Below are 20,737 nucleotides of genomic sequence, written 5' to 3'. Positions count from 1 at the left end.
TGTTGGTAGGTCCCAGCAAAGCAAACTATTCTCCCAAGATATTGTATTACAAAATAAAGTAAACTTAGTAATATGACCAAAAAAGGTACATTTTGTGTAAAATAAACTACTGAACAAATTGATTTTAAAATATGACATAAGGTATTCCTTACCGTCTCTTCCTCATCTTCATCTTCCTCTTCCTCATAGAAATCAATCTCGTCTGGATTCATGTTTGATTCCAGGAAGTCTGTCTCATCATCTCGGGCACCGACAAAAAATCTGGGTGTCGAGCTGTCGCCCTCGCAGGGTGGGGTCAGGGATGACATCACAAACTAGTGGGCCTAACATCACGCTCTGGAACCATCACGTAAAAATAGGACAGATCTTGTGAAAAGAGGGGGTCAGTTCTAAGGCCTCCAGTTTCAGGGCACAGGGTTTATAAGCAAGGAAAGGATGCATGAGTGGTAAAGGGATACCCAAGGGCTACTAACTATGGGAGAAAGCATAAGTTTTAGCATGCTCTATGGGGCCGGCTGATATATACATTGTATTGGTTAGAAGGCAGACAGTTTTTAAATGCTATTGTCATCTAGTCCTAGAAGCAAAGTGCTTGAATACCAGTGTGGGATGTTTAGAGTCCTAGATGTGATTTCTAGCAGACATCAATCTTCCAGAAGGCTGCACCTGGAACAAACAAAGCAGCATTTTACTGAATATGACATTTTACAATGTTAAAGCATAGATACAACACAATGTAAAGAGAACCTGCCAAGTATGCACATAAACAGAGAAACTTACTCTAGTATAAAAGTCTTTAACAAGTCGGTAATCTGTGCTATCCTTAAGAGGTGAAGAACTCAGATAATATTGTTCTGTGTCCTTCAAGCAGGGCTTAGAAAAAGCAGCCTGCTCAGCCAGGAACTTGCAGAACTGATCATTAGTAAACAGCTATTCTCCTCCACGCTGCCATGTACTCAAGGAGAACAGCAGCTAGAGGTGAGTTAAAGTTCTGCCTTCTCAATAACCTATGGCTTGCAGTGCTCCGTGCTCCACCCCGCTAGACAGCTGTCTCAGCACTTCAGAGAAGAAGCAAGGATCTGAAGTGACAGTATGCAAGAGCACTGCTTAAAAGTATTGACAATGGGGGGGCAGTAAGGGGAGGGACAAGCTCCCTGGGTGCTCACAACAGAGAAGTCAGAGCGTGGCCCAAAACTTTATCACAATGTAACTTTGGAATGAATAAGAAAGTTTGGATGTTTTGAGCATACATGTATTATAAATATGATCTTCATATCTTTAGGTACTGTTATGTCATACAGCATTATCAGCTGCAATAAGAATCACAACCCCTTCCAAGAAAAAAAAAAAAAAAAGGTTGCAAAGATAGTGAAAGTCTATGACCCCACTCCTCAGTACCATACTACCGTATTAAGCTAGGCAATACAATGGAGCTGGCACAGAAGCTGGGCCTGTTCCATCAATGCCAGGTGTCCGCCATATTATACAGCTGACTCTTGCTTCTGTACTCCACCTCACAACACTGATAAACACATCTAAGTGTCAGGGAGAGGCAAGTGATTTACCAGTTAGTCATTTTATAACTTTGCTTGCATTTCCCTCATGCCGTTTGGTCACTTTTAGTATATAGTACACCGTCTCCAATATTCAAACCACCATCAAAAAGGTGAATTTACTGTAACTGTAACTTATTTTAGCAGCAGATATTTAGTTTTACATTGTGCAAATGCAAAGTATAGTTATAGTCACAGCACAGCAATGTGCCTGGAAACCAGCTGTGCACCTGTATGTATATCACACGACCAGGGACTGTCGTACATCACACGACCAGGGACTGTCGTACATCACACGACCAGGGACTGTCGTACATCACACGACCAGGGACTGTCGTACATCACACGACCAGGGACTGTCGTACATCACACGACCAGGGACTGTCGTACATCACACGACCAGGGACTGTCGTACATCACACGACCAGGGACTGTCGTACATCACACGACCAGGGACTGTCGTACATCACACGACCAGGGACTGTCGTACATCACACGACCAGGGACTGTCGTACATCACACGACCAGGGACTGTCGTACATCACACGACCAGGGACTGTCGTACATCACACGACCAGGGACTGTCGTACATCACACGACCAGGGACTGTCGTACATCACACGACCAGGGACTGTCGTACATCACACGACCAGGGACTGTCGTACATCACACGACCAGGGACTGTCGTACATCACACGACCAGGGACTGTCGTACATCACACGACCAGGGACTGTCGTACATCACACGACCAGGGACTGTCGTACATCACACGACCAGGGACTGTCGTACATCACACGACCAGGGACTGTCGTACATCACACGACCAGGGACTGTCGTACATCACACGACCAGGGACTGTCGTACATCACACGACCAGGGACTGTCGTACATCACACGACCAGGGACTGTCGTACATCACACGACCAGGGACTGTCGTACATCACACGACCAGGGACTGTCGTACATCACATGACCAGGGACTGATTTTTATCTCGAGTGTAAGCAGAATGAATGACTGCAAACGGAGATCTATAAAACCATGAGGAAATGATAACTTATATTGAAAAAATATACACCTTTTTATTATACAAACAATAAGATTTGTCTCTCAATAATGGTCTGAAAGTGGACAATCCCTTTAAATGAATTAACAGCAGCACAGTGGCTCATTGGTTAGCTCTGAGGCTTTGCAGTACTGGAATCCTACATGTGAATTTGACCAAGGAGTTTGTATGTTCTCCCCGTGGTTCCTCCAGTTACTCCAGTTTCCTCCCACACACCAAAGACCTACTGATAAGGAATCTAGATCGAAAGCCCTATATGGGACAGTGACGGCAATGTCTGTAAAGTGCTGTGGAATATGATGGCCCTGAATAAGTCATATATAAAAAAAAACAAAAAAAAAAAAAACAACTTGAGTCTTCAGTAGTTGATACCTTTTTTTAATGGCTAACTAATAATAATGATGACAGATTACAAGCTTTCAAAGCGCTCTGCTTCTTCCTCAGGTATCTTTACAAACGGTTAAGGACAGGCACGGAGTGCAAAAGAACGCACCCAATCGCCATTTAAATGAATGACAAGTGTCACGGACACAGCTAGTGTCCGCTCCTAATGTCCGTGCGAGATTTTGAACGGACACTAGCAGCGGACACTACCTGTCGGACAATGACGGTAGTGTGTACGCCCCCTAACAGTACAAAAACAAAATTTTCCTTATACCATAAGTTATAGTAATTAATAGATAACTGCACAGTCCTAACCCATATTGGCAATAACATGGATTTGGAGAAGATGGCAACTACATTGGGGACCACACTGTCCATACACATGATAAAGCTTGTTGCTAATTCAGACAATTTTTTATAAATTTGTGTAACGAGGGCATTACATTTCAACAACCTATTAGAAATGATATGTACATTCTGTACAGATTAACAGAAGACCCCCAATTGCATCCTCCAGTGTCAATAATATAAGAAATTTTCATATATAAACAAGATCTGTTATCAGTGAAACGCCTATATTATATTTTGATGGGAAAAAAGCGAAAATCTCCCAATACAGCTGCACGAAATATGTAGACAGCAGGACCAGCAGGGAGTAAAGACACATATAGAGAAAGCAATCTACGCAAGCTACAGCCTGTTCTCGCAGTCCACTCCAATGTAAGCGGCCCTGTATGCCAGACAATAACATTGTACGTTTATATCTCCTGAAACAGCGAAGAGACTGTGCAAAGCTGGAACATAACGTACTTTTTAGTTTATGACTAATGCACAATAACATACTGTATTTTACCATAAATCGGAGACTCCTTAAATTCAGTGCAGGTTACTTTAGCTGGAGAAAAACTCAGAAAAACAAGAGTACCCCGCTGTGTTCAAAGCGTACTGAACTGTGTTACACGACAGGCAAGTCTACACTCTCTATTCTATAAACCTAGTACAGGGAGCTCCAACAAGTGTTTGTTTCCCATCCAAAGAACTGCACAAAGCTCCAATTCTTCTAGTGCACTCCATCACCGGCCCGTAGGCATAGCAAACACCACTCAAATAAGTAGGCCAAAGAAAAGCAAACCTTTTGGATGCAATTTGGTTCCAAGGAAATGAGGGATTACGTCAGTGCTGTCTGCTAGTATGCCATCCTAGAAGGAATGATAGTGCAGAAAATTCCCTTCAGCAGCTGAGCACCTTCATATCAGGCTGTGGCCGCATATTATGTCTTATATGTCAGTGGGAGGGAGACAAATGTCTTCAGGATGATGTGCTGCCACAGGTGCAGGCATCCTCCACATCAAAACCTTAGCCGTGTTGCCTATACTGAATCCTGAAGAGAATGTCATAAAGGGAATGTATTAGATTACTCTGTTTACCGTGGCTGTGCGTACAGGCCAAAGCAATACAATGAACACCACTTAACCTGACCACAAGATATAAGGTGACAGCCACTAATCAAGTCAAAGGGGGTCCTGTGTCCCCCACCACTACAATGTACTGGCAACTACACGTTCCTGTCACTATAATCAACTATGGCACTTCTAGAGAAAGCACAGTACAGCATTCTGCTATCTTTAGCAGTCCTACACATAAGTAATTCAATTGGGTTATTGGGGGGGGGGGAGAACCCCATTCTCATGAATGCTGACGCCCCAGTGATTAGACACTTTTACCCTATCCTGTAAACAGGGTATAAGTGTTATTCATGGGGCAATTTAAAGGGATATTCCAGTTTCCCTTAACACACAGTGGAATTGAGAGTTGTGGTTATGCCAAAATCATGGCAGAAAATAGTCAAAAGTTAGTATTTGCAACTTTTTAACTTGGGACTGGGCAATTAATTGAAAAATAACCAAAATCGAAAATCATCTGAATTGATCGATGTGAACTGGCTCATATTGATTACTTCAATTATTTTGCATCCTCATTGGCATTGGCTAAAGGATATGTCACTCACTGTATGCTAGCCAATTACTGATAAGTGAATAAACCTACAATTCAGTGGCATGGCGTCGCATCCAAAAAAAAAGGAAGTGCCCGAATATATTCATTCATTAATCATAATCAGAGTAAAAATGGTCAATTAAATGAGATTTTAATTTGGTTAATCAGCCAGCCCTAACTTAACTCTATTCCATGTGGTGATTTTGTACTGGCCTTACCACCTTTCCCAAAATAGGCGAGGGGTGTCAGGGTCACCGCCCACATTATAGTCATTCTCTTTTATACCCAAAAATAGTGTCATTGCTGGCAAAATCTACAACTGCCCCAGAACTGCTGTAGATTTACTCCTATGCACAAGGGCGCAGGAAGCACAATGTCTCCATTTCTCATGTTGTGGGGATACAAACCTGCTCTTGTCGTATAATAGTGAGCATTCAGATTATGAAGACTCAAGCTCTGAGGGGGTCTAAAGCAATGGATCACTGTCTAACATCTTTATGCTAATAGGGAAACTTCTTGAGACTTTTCTCTCGCCTTATTCTTGCGGACACCGAGCGGAAACCACAGAGACCCCATTATAGTCTATTTAGTTTCTTAGCTCACAGCTTTTTAATGCATTCAGTATTCCGTTCGGGGGTCCCCAAGCGGACTCCCCAAATGAAATAGCGAACTGCGATGTGAACCGGGCCTAAGAGGCAATGAGGAATCAATATAAGTTTAATATATTATTCTGGAAGAAGGAAGAGAATAGAAGGGTAAATAAGACAAAGCCTTGAGGTAGTATATTAAGGGTGGAAAAAAGTGACTAAAAACAGTCCAAGAGTCTACTTTATCAAGGACCTTTACAGAGGAGAATTTGACAAGATTGCAAAAGGTCAAGCAAGTTAGTTGAATATAAACCAGTTGGCCTTGAAATAAATTATTCCGACAATACAAGAAGAGTGCAAAGAGATCTTATTTGGAAAGGATCATCCTTTCAAGATGGGAAGGAAAAGATAAAGATAAGTGAGTTATCCATTAAAGCAGTGAAGCTAACCAAAACACACAACTACAGAGAAAGCAATGACCAGGAGCACAATGGTAATTTAGCTGTTTACTCCATAAACTTCAGCTATTATGTGTTTATCTGGCAATTCATTATTTTCTAGATATAAAAACCTTATAAATTGCTGTTTACATTGGCATCTGCAGGTCCCAAAAACAAAACGTTCCCTTGTTATTACATAATACAGCCCTCTTAATAAATGTGGTGCATCTTTTGGCAGTCCTTGCACCAGAAATGGAATCTATGCCAACTATGATGTAAACTATGGCAGTCCTGTTGGGCTGGAGTGGTCTACCACCCTTCCGCTAAACTCTACCCACTGTTTGAAAAAAGGCAATACAAAAAAAATAAGAAATCGCAAATGTTTGTGTAAAAAGAAGCTTGTGCAAAAACAAGGGGTTTAGACCCCATGTACATGACAGAGTTTGCATCTGATGTGGGGCAGAGTTTGTAGAGGAATGCATTTAGAGTGACGACCGAGTGAATTCCTTGATACATTCACACCTATGGGGGTTCTGGATTAATTCTATTGCGATGATGCGGATGATTATAGAGCAAATTCTATTCTGCCTGGTGTCAATGTAACAGAATGAACCGGAAGCCCCCATAAACGCATAACGGAAAGCACTTGGGTGTCACTAGGAGTGTATTCTGCTGCAATCTCAGCCCCAGATCGGAAGTACATTTGGTCATGTGCACAGGGTCTTAGTGCCCCAAATCAACCTGACAGGTTCCCTTTAAAGACCTGTTCACATATGATGTACACCCACGGCACTCGACAGACCACTCTGACTTGTAATGGGGTCTGTTCGGTTCCACTGAGGAGTCCATCATATGTAGCCGCTTGTAATGCTATTTTCCTTCAAATGTGACAAAATCTTGGACAGAGGCTTTTTACAGAACTTAGCACACATGTGAGCTTAGCATGTACAACCTTTTTTTGTATATTTACTGTTACATGCTAGTTACTATTATTCTGTTTGTATGATAACACGATAACATAGCTTAACAGACATGAAAGAACAGCTGTAGGTCTTGGACTGTGATCTCCTCAGTATTGCTCCCGTGTTGGACACATGCAGGTGGCTCCAACTCTTTCATGCTATATAGCTATATATATATATATATATATATATATATATATATATATATATATATATATATATATGTCTATTTTCTGGCAACGTGGCATGAGTTATCACAGACAAACCAGAAACAATTCTCAAACATAACACCATGTAAAGTAATAAAACTACAGCATAGCCACAACTTCTGAATCTCCTACTAGTTAGGTATGGGATTCACTTTCTGGAGGGGACAGTAAAGCTTACATTCTACCTTCTGGGTACTTAAAAAAGTTTGCCAGGCATGCAGTTCAGCTTTCAGCATCTGCCATTGCAGCTCCTATTTCCATCCTAACCTCATAAACTAGATCTATTTTAGCTAGCTAAGGCTCAGTTTAGGCGAGATTCACACTAGTTTCAAGTTGTTCTGGTCAGTCAGAAGAACAAACAGACCACTAAAATAACAAACATTTAGAGTCCAACGGACCTCACTATAATGGGGTTTGTGGGTGTTTTTTTTTTTTTTTTTTTTTTTTTTTTTTTAACTGCAAGTCTTGCAAGACTCTTATCCAGAGATTTGACAACAATTCTATGCACAGACATTCCGATACAGATATGGACCAAGTCTTAGTTCACACGTGAATAGGCGATGGTGGAATTTGGTACTGAAAAAAAATGCTTCAGGAATTAGGAAGCGGTTTATGGACACAGAGCAGTTTTTTTGAGCGGTTTTTGGTAAAAACCGCCTCAAAAAATGCCAGGAGGTTTTTCCCTTCAGCACAGTGAATGGAGCTTGATAAAATGCCTGGCGGGTTTTTGAGGCGGGTTTTGCCAAAAACCGCAACGCGGTTTCAGCCTCCCATTCACTTCTATTGATTTCCTGAGGCGGAATCCGCCTCAAGAAAGGTCATGTCGCTTCTTTTTTCTGCTAGCGGCAATAAACCGCTAGCGGAAAAAAAACGAACGCTAGCGGTCTACATAGACCACTATTGTAGGGAGGCGGATTCCATGTACAAATTCCGCCGTTCTTGACTGACAACGCCCTCCTGACAGTACAGAACCTAAATAGCATATCAGGAACCAAAACTAAAAGCATTGATCACTCGGAAACAGTGGGGGCTAGAAAAAAATTCCAACAGTGCCAGAATCAGTGGAGCAGCCATGAAGCCGGGTCAGAATAGGACCAAAATGCGCCTGCCGCGGCTTCTGACAGTCGCGGCCTCCCTCTCCGGATTAGGCCCAAATGAATGGGCCCAGTCCGGAGGGTGCTGCCACAAGGCGGACGCCGTGGCTGAATCAGCTGCGGAATCCACCTGAAGAAAGGGCAGCTCACTTCTTTTTTTTCTGTGAGCGGGAACATACTGCTCACAGGAAAAAAGCTAGCGGTCTACATAGACCTCTATTGTGAGGGGGCAGATTCTGAGGTGGATTCTGCGTCAAAATCCGCCCCCTCTTGCCCTGTGTGAACGAGCCCTAACTCCACCCTAGGTCTCAATAGAAGTGACCCCTTAGTTGCTAGGCCCCATAAACCCACGGGTTCTATGTCTGCTACCCTGTTTAAACACATGCTTCCTAATGCACATAGGTGTGCATGAAATGCCATGATATCTGAAAATAAATGATAGATTTTTAGTATATTCACACAATACATAAATTCAGCAGAAAGAAAAGTCTATGACCACTGTCAAAATCTGCAAGAGTTACATGTGGATTTTGCTGCAGATCTTGCTACGACTCTCACCTTGTTCATTGAGAAGAGTGAAATCTGCAGCACATATTGCGGTATAAAACCCACACCACAGATCAATTTCTGCACACATTTCTTCTGCAATACCTGTATGAGATATGATAATATTTCTTCCACTTGACCGCTAATGTAAACACTGCAGATTTTCCACAGCAAATCCATCCCATGTTGACATATCCTTCTTGTTATTCATTAAAGCGTTCCTCACCTTTACAGGATAAGCTTATGTGTGTGTACATGTGGAGTAAAACAGTTTCTGACATTATAGGACTTAGATCCTGCAATTTTTAGCAGTTTTGCCCTCTGCATGCTCTCTCTAATCTAAGTCCATGAAATACAAGATGCACAGCTCACAGCCACCCCTATTAGGCTAAATTCACATTTGTGCCGAGTTTCCAAAGACTCCGCCGCAGAAATATCCAGGAGAGAGAATTACTGTAAAGGACTTTTCTCTCCACCATTTTCAGTATAAAAAAATGCTCTTTTGCCGGTTGGGGCGTTCAGATGTGAACCTAGCCAGAGAACTACAGCTTACACACTATGTGGTGAAACAGGTGATCTGTGGTGGTCTCGAGACTTGTACTCCCACCAATCTATGATGTGCTAACTTTGGGACAGAACATCAATTTTAGAAAAGCAGATAACCCCTCTAACTAAAAATTCCTAGCCACACAATGCATCCTGGAGCCAGAGAATTACGCGTTTTAGGAAGGTGCAGAGGTTGAGGGCCATCTGAATTAGTCCTTATGATATTTTTACAGAGTACATTTTCATTGCGGTTGTGCTGCTTTTTTCAGTCAAGGCTTCTTTACAGCTGCATGCTTTTTTGTTAACAATGTCTAGCATATTTTAATATATATTTCACCTATAAGCTAATGACCATTATTACATTAAAAACAGAGATTTTCAATTTATTGGCTATTAAGCATCAGGGTTTCTATCTTTCATCTTCCCTTGCGGACCCAAAAGACGGAAACCCAAACACTAGTGTGAACCTAACAGTGGAGCATCTATGGCTTAATAAGACGCCACACACCTACTAAGTTTGAACTAATTATTAGTAAATCTGGGCCAACGCTCACTGTAGTATTCTGTTCAGCTTTTGGCATCAATATGTGTAAACCAAAATCAAGAATGGAATTTACAAAGAGAAAAAAAATAAGTGGAAAGATTTCTCTGTTTTGGAGCCAATCCTGGTTCTGGCTTACAAATACTGACTACTGCTATGGGAATGAGGCCTAAGACCTCAACTACACAGCCATATTAGGGCTTAGTTTTGTACAAAACTGTAATAAGATATCCACAGGGTGTGGAGGCACATAGAGAATCCCACAACTTGTTGAAAAAGCAATAAAAAAAAAAACACTTAGAAAGAGAAATGTGGCAGGGTATAAGAGCATAGTAATGGCCTATTCTCAGATCAGTGGAGGTCCAAGTCTAGGCACCCTCAAGGTCCAGGGCCTGGTAGTGACTGCTAGCACTGCAGCCTGCCTTAGATTTAACTAGAGGTGGAGGGAGAAACCACAAGTTGTGTAAATTTGTTGTATTTTTTATTTATTTTTTTTTAAAGAAAAAACGAGGACCTTTTACCACCTCCAATTCTTACCATCTGTTCCAGTGCAGTAATTTTTTCTGTAGCCCCCACCATTTTTGAGCAATAAAAGCAGTTAGTTTTGGTGCCTTATATGCTATTTAGTCTCTGTATTGTCAGGTCGGTGGCATCAGGCAGAAGCAGGCAAGAAAGTGCGATTCAGAGCTCCAATCAAAGATCACCAAAATTGTATGATTGGTGATTACACAAAAAAAAACATACTGTTTGTTGTATCTCCAATCAAAGATGTCAGAGCTCAGGAACACACCCTTTGCCTGCTCCTGCCTGACACTGCCCTCCTGACAGTACAGAGCCTAAATAGCATATCAGGGACCTAGGTGCTAGAGAACAGATTCCAACTGTGCCAGAACCCAGGAGCAGAGCCTATTTAGGGGAATTCACACAGAGTAAAGTGGTGCTGATTCTGGCACGATAACTCGCTGCAGAATCAGCGCTGATAAAAAGACTCCCATTGACTTTAACAAGTTCCATTTTCCGCCCGGAACACATTGAAATGAATGGGTTAAAAAGCCTCCCATTGATTTCAATGTGTTCCGCATGGAAAACAGAAGTCAATGGGAGTCTTTTTATCAGCGCTGATTCTGCTGCGAGTTATCGTGCCAGAATCAGCACCACTTTACTCTGTGTGAATACCCCTAAATAATGCAAAGAGCTGAACTTGTACAGGTGGTGAAAGGCTCATTTTAAGCCAAGATTGACTTTAAAAGCAATTGGAAAAATAAAGTAAGCACTTCCTCCTTCCTTCAAAACTTTAATACTGTAAACTGCTAAATCAACTCTTGGCTTTGGCTCAAAACAAACAACAACAAAATATGCAATAAACAACTCAGCTTTTTCACAACAGGTCTCTGCCTAAAGAGGTATTCCAGCTAGAAGCATAGATCACCTATATCTGGACTGCTGTGACCCTCACCAATCACCAGAACAGAAGAACACTGACCCCCCCCCCCCCCCACACACACACACACACACATCTGTATTGTGCAAAAAAACATATTACACTACATCAGTAAGTCTTCTGCAAAAAGAGTAGTATGAGCTCATACACTTGAAAGCGTGACTCTGTGCTGCAAAGGCAGACAGGAATGGTGCCTGCTCCATAGTTTGTAGGTTGTACAGCCCAGAGACTGACCTGTAAAAAGTGCAGATGTGTGTATGAGGACAAAGACATTGACTGGGTCTCTACACTATCCAAAATATACAGTAAATATACTGGAAAAATATAAAATTTGTAAGGGAACATTCTCACATAGCAGTAGGCCAGCCTACATACAACCACAATTGTCCGCTTAATTATACTGTATAATTGTGCCTTCATTGGTAGCCATATGTGGCTACCACCTTATGAGCATGCACTCTAATAGGGTGCCTATACACATTGAGGAGTAGTCACATGCATGTGCCAATTGGGTATACTTGTGCTTGTTATTTGAGAGAATAGGAAGTATAGGGACAGCCTGGCAATTTGAGGCAATGTTATTACCACAAATTGCCAGGCCACAACTGTATGTGCTATACTCTCAAACAGCAAGTAAAGGTGTGGCCAGCAATTACTAGACGTCACACGTAGCTGGGCCACACGGTGTATGGGCACCCTAAAATACATAGGACATGCTTTCCAAGTAGTAACACCCAATGGATTCATACATTTCAAGTAGAAATCACAGAGGAAGGGTACAATGCAGGGCTGTAAGAAAAGCTACTCCAGGAGGGGCCACACGGTGGCTCAGTGGTTAGCACTGCAGCGCTGGAGTCCTGGTGTTCAAATCCCGCCAAGGGCAGAAAACCATCTGCAAGGAGTTTGTATGTTCTCCCCGTGTTTGCATGGATTTCCATTCCATATTCCAAAGACATACTGATAGGGGAAAATGTACATTGTGAGCTCCATGTGGGGCTCACAATCTACATTTAAAAAAAAAAAAAAAAAAAACGCTACTCCAGGATTGTTATTTCATAGGGAATACAAATATTCAGACATGTCAGAGAGATGACCACTCCTTTATAAGGCTATAGTCACACAGATGAGCCTTGCATTTCTGATGCAGTTCAAAAATCTGAACTGCTTAGAATCTGCACATGTGTATACCACCATGCAATGGAATCATCTGCATGTGGCTATATACCGTGATTTCAACATTCACATGCCCAGATTCACCATTAAAACTTGGTCCATGTGTGCACCGAATTTACCTGCCAGAGTAGTATGCTAGGAGAGGGACTCCTGACATAATAGTTATACCGCTAGGGGTCCCTGCCCCCCTCCCCCCCCCGAATCATACTGCCCCATATTATAATCACTATGGTACAGTAGATCACTGTGAGGGAGAGATTCTTAGCATTATACATAGCTATTACCTAGTCCATCGCCCAGCATGATGTTCAGGCCGGTTAAACTTACTCTATAAGTCGTGTGAATTAGGGGTTACTAATAGGACTGCGCCTAAAAACTGGCTGCGGCCCCATGTTGTGGAAACAGCTTTTATGCAGCAGCAGTTTTTTGAGCCAAAGCCAAGAATGGCTACGAAAGTAATGGTAAATATATATATATTTGTCTTCTATATATATATATGACGCTCTTATACTTCTACCTTCTGATCAATCCACTCCTGGCTTTGGCTCATAAAACTGCAACAACAAAAAAAAGCTGCGTATCAGCAACCTGGGGCCTTGGCCTGAAAGTATACCCAATGGTGTATCTGATCTCATGAGCCCCGCTCACCACTTTTCAAGACAGAAGGTGGAGCGAAGTGAGATTCTAGGTAGGCTAGAGACACCTTAGTCAGTCAGATATACTATAACTCAAGGTAGAAATCTATGCCAGTCCCCATCTACGAGGCCCATTAATAATTCTGGCACATCTAGTGCCTGTGGAGGAATGGATTGGCACAGGAAACACCAGACAAGTTCCGGGCAGGTTTTCAGTCCGTGCATATAATAAGGGCACACTAACAAATGCTGCCAATCTGCAATTACAATGTACAGCATGCAGAATTCCCTGAGACGACGCCCGTCGATTAAGAAACACGTCACATCTCCTGAACCGTGCCTGGCTGTACCCAGCTTAGTTCACTGCCACTTTCCACATTATTCATACAGAAGGTACTTCAATGCCATAACCTCTACCCCAGCAATTACAGACATGCCATGGGTATTGGAGGCTTGGTATATAGGACACTCAACATGAAGAGCAGCCATTCACTGTCAGCAAGCAGAGACTGTGCAGAACTATATGATCTGTGAGCATGACAGGCCTGTACTGGGGCACATGGACTATGACATCACATAAAGCAGAAGTGATGACTTTTGACAGCACACACAGAGCACACAGCTGTCAGTGCCAATGGGGAAGGCAGCCAGGTGCGGCAGCACACGGTACCGCGCTATAGTGAGCCGGTGGGGGAGGCTTCTGCTATACATAGCCACATAAGACAGCTTGTTTATATGGGATGTCACTGACTTGTATCACATAAACTCCCACCTCAGCCAGTGCACGGTATGGCGGGAGTTACAGCCCCTCAGCCCCCGCCGCCCCGCACATCCCGCGTCCACAGCTCTCTCCCAGCTTCTGCTGCTATTATTATTATTTACACCGGCAATAGCCTCTCTTCACTAACCTGCCTCCTCCGCCTGGACCAGCCTAACCCGACTAGGAGACGGGCAAGAAACTGCAACCAATAGAAATCAACCTTGTCCCAGAACCAACCAATAAGAGGTCACCAGAAGCATAACAAGAAAACCAGCGAGTTTAGCTGCGCCGTGCGATTAAAGCAGTTCTCAGCAACCCAAGCTTACCACTGGCGACCTGTAGCTAGTAACCTAGTGCGCATGCTCTGAGAGCATGATGGCGCTGACACTGACAGATGTGCAGCTGACCAGGAGGGGCTCCAGAAAACACTTATTTTTTTCTTTTTCACACTTAGTATTTTGTGGGCTTCCCTATTTTTCATAAACAAATATCTCGTGTGTGTGTGTATATATATATATATATATATATATATATATATATATATATATATATATATATATATATATATATACACATACAAGACAGGATATATGTAAGACTGAACCAGTATAAGTATGGGCTCAACAATGGGAAAAGGATCTCTCCCATTCAATATAACTAAAAAAAATAAATAAATAATAAAATAATGAGGCAATAAACCAACTTCACTTTTTTTTCACCACTTTGGTGTGCCGCCTGTTTTTTTTTTTGTTTTTTTTTTTCAGATATACAGTGTTGGCCAAAAGTATTGGCACCCCTGCAATTCTGTCGGATAATACTCAGTTTCTTCCAGAAATGATTGCAATCACAAACTCTTTGGTATTAATATCTTCATTTATTTTGCTTGCAATGAAAAAAACACAAAAGAGAATGAAAAAAAAAAGTCAAATCATTGATCATTTTACACAAAACTCCAAAAATGGGCTGGACAAAAGTATTGGCCCCCTCAGCCTAATACTTGGTAGCACAACCTTTAGACCATGGTCTAACACTGTATATATAATTTTATTTTTTTTTAAAGCGAGGCTACTCAGAGATATAGTCAGGTGAATTATCATGCATTGTGCGCCATTTTACCTCAAACAGTCGCAGGCGAGGTTTCTTTTACCTCCAAAGGAAAATTGCTAAGAATTCCACTTCACCCCTTTTTGGACAGTCAAAAAGGATACACTTATTTTCACACAATGGAATCTGACGCAGATTTTTATGTGGATTCCATTGCCAGATTCCACCCTGATTCTGCCTCCCATTGAATTCAATTAGGGTTACTGATTAGGCTCATTTATCTAAGCCTGGTCAGCTAAGGGTTGGTTCACACTAGTGCTTGTATTCCGTCCGCAAGGAGTCCGCATGGAGACCCCCCGGACGGAATACCAACGATAATGCAAGCGCAGTGCAGTTAAGCACACGGAGCCCATAGACTATAATGGGCTCCATGTGTTTGCCGCGCACTGCCCGCACAATTCATTATAGTCTATGGGCTCCGTATGCTTAACTGCACAGCGCTTGCATTAGCGTTGGTATTCCGTCCGGGGGGGTCTCCATGTGGACTCCATGCGGACGGAATACAAGCGCTAGTGTGAACCAACCCTAAGCAAAGCCATGGCAAAAAGACAAACCTTTGCTTCAGGCCTCGTTCACATCTGCGTCGGTAATCCATTCGGGGGAGTTTTAATTTCCTTTAACCCCCTTCCCATCAAAGCCGTTTTGTACTTTTCAATTCAGTTTTTTACTTCCCTCCTTCCAAAAGCCATAACTTTTTGCTTTTTCCATTCAAGAGTTGCATGAAGGCTTATTGGTCAAACTGTATTTAGTAATAGTACCTTTTAATATTCCATACAATGTACTGGGGATTGTAATGCGATTTTGGAAATCGCATCAGGTCAGTTATACCTATGGAAACGCCAGCGGTTTCCCCATAGGTATAATTGAAACTGAAAGTCCGCAGAGGAAACGTCTGTGAACTTTCTATATAAGGCGCTGGGAGAAGAACCGTGGTGAGTTTCCACCGTACATTTTACTGCAGCGCTGTTTTGCTGCGGGACGCAACATGGGGCCTTAGTCTAAGGGTATATTCACACTGTGTTTATTGCAGGCTAAAAAAAAAGTCTGCTTCAGAAATTAAGAATCATTTTTTGCCGTATTTTTTTATTTTATTTTTTTTACACACTACTGTTTTCAGGTTGTTTTGACTCCAGTGCACTGTATGGGCCTGGAAAATACACTAAAAAAAGACACTAGTGATTTTTGTAAAATAAATAAATAAACGCATAAAAAAAATCGCATCACGTTTTTTCGGCCTCCTATTGATATCAACAAATTTTGCTACTGATTGCCATTGTAAAGAATGAGAGGCATTTGTTAGGACAGATTGCACCTCAAAATCCTTCTGTAAAAAACTCCAAGTGAACATACCCTAAGGATGCATTCACACTACGGATACGGTGACTGATTCTGAACGTTAAAACACGTTCAGAATCAGCGTGTATAAAGCAGATCCCATTCATTTCAATGGGAGCTGGCATACGAGCGCTCCCCATTGAAATGAATGGGCTGCTTTTTCTCTACGAGCGCTCCCATTGAAGTTAATGGGAAGCGCTCGCGTCTACGGCTCGGACTGAGCCGAGCACCGGGCCCCTTCACACGGCGAGCCGTACACGCGAGCGCTTCCCATTCACTTCATTTTCAGCGCTCGTAGAGTAAAAAGCAGCCCATTCATTTCAATGGGGAGTGCTCATATGCCGGCTCCCATTGAAATGAAAGGGATGTGCTTTATACGTGCTGATTCTGAACGTGTTTTAACGTTCAGAATCAGTCACCGTATCCGTAGTGTGAATGCACCCTAATAGAAACAGAATTTTTTTGGCAGACAGCCATCGCTTCACTGGAAACTTTTTTAATCGATAGTTAAAACGAGAAAAAAATTGCTACTTTTGCCTATATCACGACCTTTATCTCATGTGTATGGCCTTCTTTAGATCTGAACAAACAAAAAAAACATAATGAAGAAACTACAAATCAGATATAAAGATGGAGGAACTAGACAAATGGCAATTAGACTCCTCAACTATGAGCCCAGGGGGACAGATGTATACAAAATCTGTAATAACTGAATCGCCTGTTTAACTTAAACTGGTCATGCCCGTTAGAATTAAATATCTGACATTATTGGCTAGCCTTAAACTGGCCATGCGAATAAGAGTAGGTTCACACATGCGTTGGAGTAGGAGAGTCCATCACAGATTCTGCCTAAGGCCGGGACCCCACGTGGCTGCGATTTGCAATGTTTTACAGTAACAGCAAAGTTTTACTTTGCGGTAAAATACGCGTTGCGGATAAGCTGCCTTTTCCAAAACCATCAGTTTTGGAAATTGCAGCATGTCAGTTACACCTATGGAAGCGCCGGTGGTTTTCCTATAGGTATAATTGAAGCAGAAATTCCGCAGAGGAAACCTCTGCCAGGCTCTTCGTCTTTCAGACGCCTAGCATAAGACGTTTATCTGCAGATTCAGGTTATTTTTAAGTTCCTGCTGTTAATCATATGTGTATGTCTACCACAGAAAGCATATTCTTTGCAAAATTCACCAAATTTAACTGAATAGTAAAACTGTGCATTTTTTTTTTTTTTTTTTACATACCAGGGATTTTAGTTTCGATTTTCACCCACATGACTTGTGGCCAAATGTTGTAAAAACTTATTTTGCCTTTGGTAATTCAGGGCCTTAAAGAGGTTATGTGAGGATAGGAACATTTTTACATTGCATTCACTGAAGTGTGTCAACTTGTTTATTGTGTAGAAGACATTCCTTTGGCACCCCATCTGTTTTAGCAACTTTAAAGAATCTATGCATGTTAAAAATTTAGGCTTGCAGTGAATGTCCAACCAGTAGATGGCGCTTGTACTTTCTGAATATCTCTGTTTAGTTACAGTCCTCAAATTCTATATTCAAGTTTAATGATATTTTCCAATTAATGAAGGGTATTTCTATACTGGAGAGAGATGACTACATAAATTTTAATTTCTCAGATTCTGCATCAAGGACTAACTGGTAGATTATACAATACCCCCAGGGACAAGTTACTTCTGTTTTCTCCTTGCCTCTTTTGCATTTCCTTCTTTAGTTGCCTATATACCAATTTTGTCTTTTTAAAACTTCCCATTTGGTGAACACTTAGATTAAAGAAGTTGTCAGGGAGGTGAAAAAATAAATATTATACTCATCTTTCCACGCTTCTCCTATGTCCTCTCAGCTTGGTCCAGTCCTGCTGCTCCACTGTCTTCACAAAGTGTAACTGCTTGTCGTCTGTGGCGTCCCGAATCCCTTCCCCTGAAACCGCTGATTGGTGGAGTGGCCCCACACAATATAATATGCTCCCCACAATGGCCTCACATAGTATAATATGCCCACAGTGTCCCCCGCACAGTATAATATACTCCACAGTGGCCCATATACAGTATTTTATACTCCGCAGTGGTCCCAACATGCTATTATATACTTCACTTTGGCCTCCACACAGTATTATGTGCTCCACAGTAGCCCACCACACAGTATAACATGCTCCCAAGAGTCCCCCTTTGCTTCGGAGCTATTATTATTCTCTGGGGAGTCCTTAGACTCCAAAATATACCTCACCTCTCCCAGGTATCCTCGCTCTGTCCGGTTGTCTTGAGCTCCTCTTCAGTTCTCTTCTTTCAGAAGCTAAGGTTAACATGCCCAAGATGTCACTGCTGAGGCCTGTAATGGGGCCTCAGCGGTCACATGGAGCATGATGACCTCAATCACAGGCTGGAAGAGCCCAGGAGAGGATGCTGAACTCAGAAGAGGTGAGTATAAGTATTTGCTATTTTTAGTCAGCTCCTCTGGGCTAGCATTTATTGAAAAGGGGCCCAGTGACATGCCGTGCCCCTTTCTATTAACAATATGTATAGTGGTGCAGAAATCAGGCTTTCCCCAACCACTATCATTGTGGTCTGGAGCCCATGCCATATGCAGCCTGGCTGTAGGCCCTGTACCACTCTGGACCTGGTCACGGTTGCTCCCCCTACAACCGCGATCGTTACTCCACTGGTCCGAGCCTCTCCTATGTCCCCAGCCACTGTCTGGTCCAGCGGTGCCCAGGGGTTTGTTCTGGTGGAAGTCCTTTTTGCACGTAACTGCTGAAGCCAATTTACAGGCCAAGTTCCTTTTCTAGCAATAGAGGTTTTTCCTCAGACTTAACAAGGAATTAACAACATGCAAAAAAAAAAAAAAAAAAAATTTAGCTGAGAGTTTTTGGATTTTTTTTACCAAAAGCCAGGAGTGGATTTAGTAGAAAGGAGAGACATAAGTGCTTTCTATATATTTCCCCATTCCGTTTGAAGCTTTGGCTAAAAAAAAAAAAAAAAAAAAAAAAAAAAATCTTCAAAGCTTTTGTACAACATGTGACCTCAGTCTTAAAAAGATTTTTTGTAATTTAAATATTTATGACTCATCCCATAGGTCATCATTATCGGATGGCTGTGAGCACAGCTGATGGAGATTGCAGCTTTCAGATGAGCATTGCATAGGGCATGTGCTTCCTACTCCGCTCTGCTCTCATCCACTCCTCACACAACCGTCTCCAAGATTTCTCTCGTGCCTCTCCCATACTCTGGAACTCCTTACCACGACACATAAGACTGACCCCTACAATCACAGGCTTCAAGAAGGCCCTGAAGACTCACCTATTCAGGAAGGCCTACAACCTCCAATAACACTATCACCGCACTGCCATCTGTACAGTCTCCCCCTCTCCTTCTGTCTCTACCCCCTCCCCTCATAGATTGTAAGCCCTCGCGGGCAGGGCCCTCTACCCCACTGTGCCAGTCGGTCATTGTTAGTATTATATCTACCTGTATATTCTGTGTACTGTATGTAACCCGCAAATGTAAAGCACCATGGAATTAATGGTGCTATATAAATAAATAAATAATAATAATAATAATAATAATAATAATAATAAGTATTGAAGCTCATTCCCTTTCCCCACTTTTGAATGGGATTGAGCTGCAAATAGGTCATATGAAGAATGAATATGACATCACTGGCCTAAGACATGGAAGTGGTGATCACTGGAGCACCACTGCCAAGTCAAGCAGCTGATCTGTGGAGGTCTTAGGCTGAGTTCACATGTAGTTTTATGGTCAGGATTTTGAAAATCAATGGGAGCCGATCAGTTCTTTTTTCCAGGAGACGTTTGTTTCGACTCCCGGATAAAAAGAAGTGACATGCTCGTTCTTCATGTTCTTCGGCTTCGCCTCGTGATTCGGCCTGAAGAAACTCCACCCTACGGACTAGGCCCATTGGCAGCCTCCGCCTCAGGTTCCGATCCAAAAATCTCCGTGTGAACTTACCCTAAGGGTTCTTGATCTTGTTGGCTCATTAAAACCTCTGTTTAACACATGGTATTTTCTACCTTCCGTTGCTAATGCAGCAACTATTGGAATCAGAGCCTTATGGTTTTTACCAACCACAAGGAAAAGGGGTGAAAAAAAAACTTGTATCAATACTAGGGGTGACTGACTGTCGTATGCGATAACTATCCAGATCATAACACCAGTAATTGGGGCAGTGTGTCGATCAACAGCAAAATGGAAGATTGAAGTGCTTTCCATGAGCCCTCCATAATCTAACCCAACCATCACTGGACTCTAAATAGGACCTGGATTTTCCACTAAACATGATACAGTTCCAGTCCATAGCAGTCCAGGTTTCTCATTTATGGCACCACTGGAACCAAAGGTGACA

General features: G+C 42.3%; 1 protein-coding gene across 9 annotated transcripts in view; it reads right to left on the bottom strand.

Moving 5' to 3' along the window:
* Positions 1-14,131, bottom strand: part of PPIP5K1 (diphosphoinositol pentakisphosphate kinase 1) — a 118,192-nt gene extending 104,061 nt beyond the window's left edge. For 6 of the 9 annotated variants that reach the window (XM_075273367.1, XM_075273365.1, XM_075273368.1 and 3 more), the window contains exons 1-2: positions 14,080-14,131; positions 153-666 (exon numbers count right to left, since the gene is read on the bottom strand). In XM_075273367.1, coding sequence (XP_075129468.1) covers positions 153-308 — 156 coding nt within the window. In that variant the 5' untranslated portion in view covers positions 309-666; positions 14,080-14,131. Of the gene's footprint in view, positions 1-152; positions 667-780; positions 1,110-14,079 lie in introns of those variants that run through there. The other 3 variants (XM_075273362.1, XM_075273363.1, XM_075273361.1) reach the window with 3 other exon arrangements.
* Between the last annotated feature and the right edge of the window lie 6,606 nt (positions 14,132-20,737).

The sequence above is a fragment of the Leptodactylus fuscus genome, chromosome 5, assembly GCF_031893055.1.
Source record: "Leptodactylus fuscus isolate aLepFus1 chromosome 5, aLepFus1.hap2, whole genome shotgun sequence".
In the NCBI taxonomy this organism is placed as follows: Eukaryota; Metazoa; Chordata; class Amphibia; order Anura; family Leptodactylidae; genus Leptodactylus; species Leptodactylus fuscus.
This window is presented reverse-complemented; position numbering and strand designations above follow the sequence as displayed.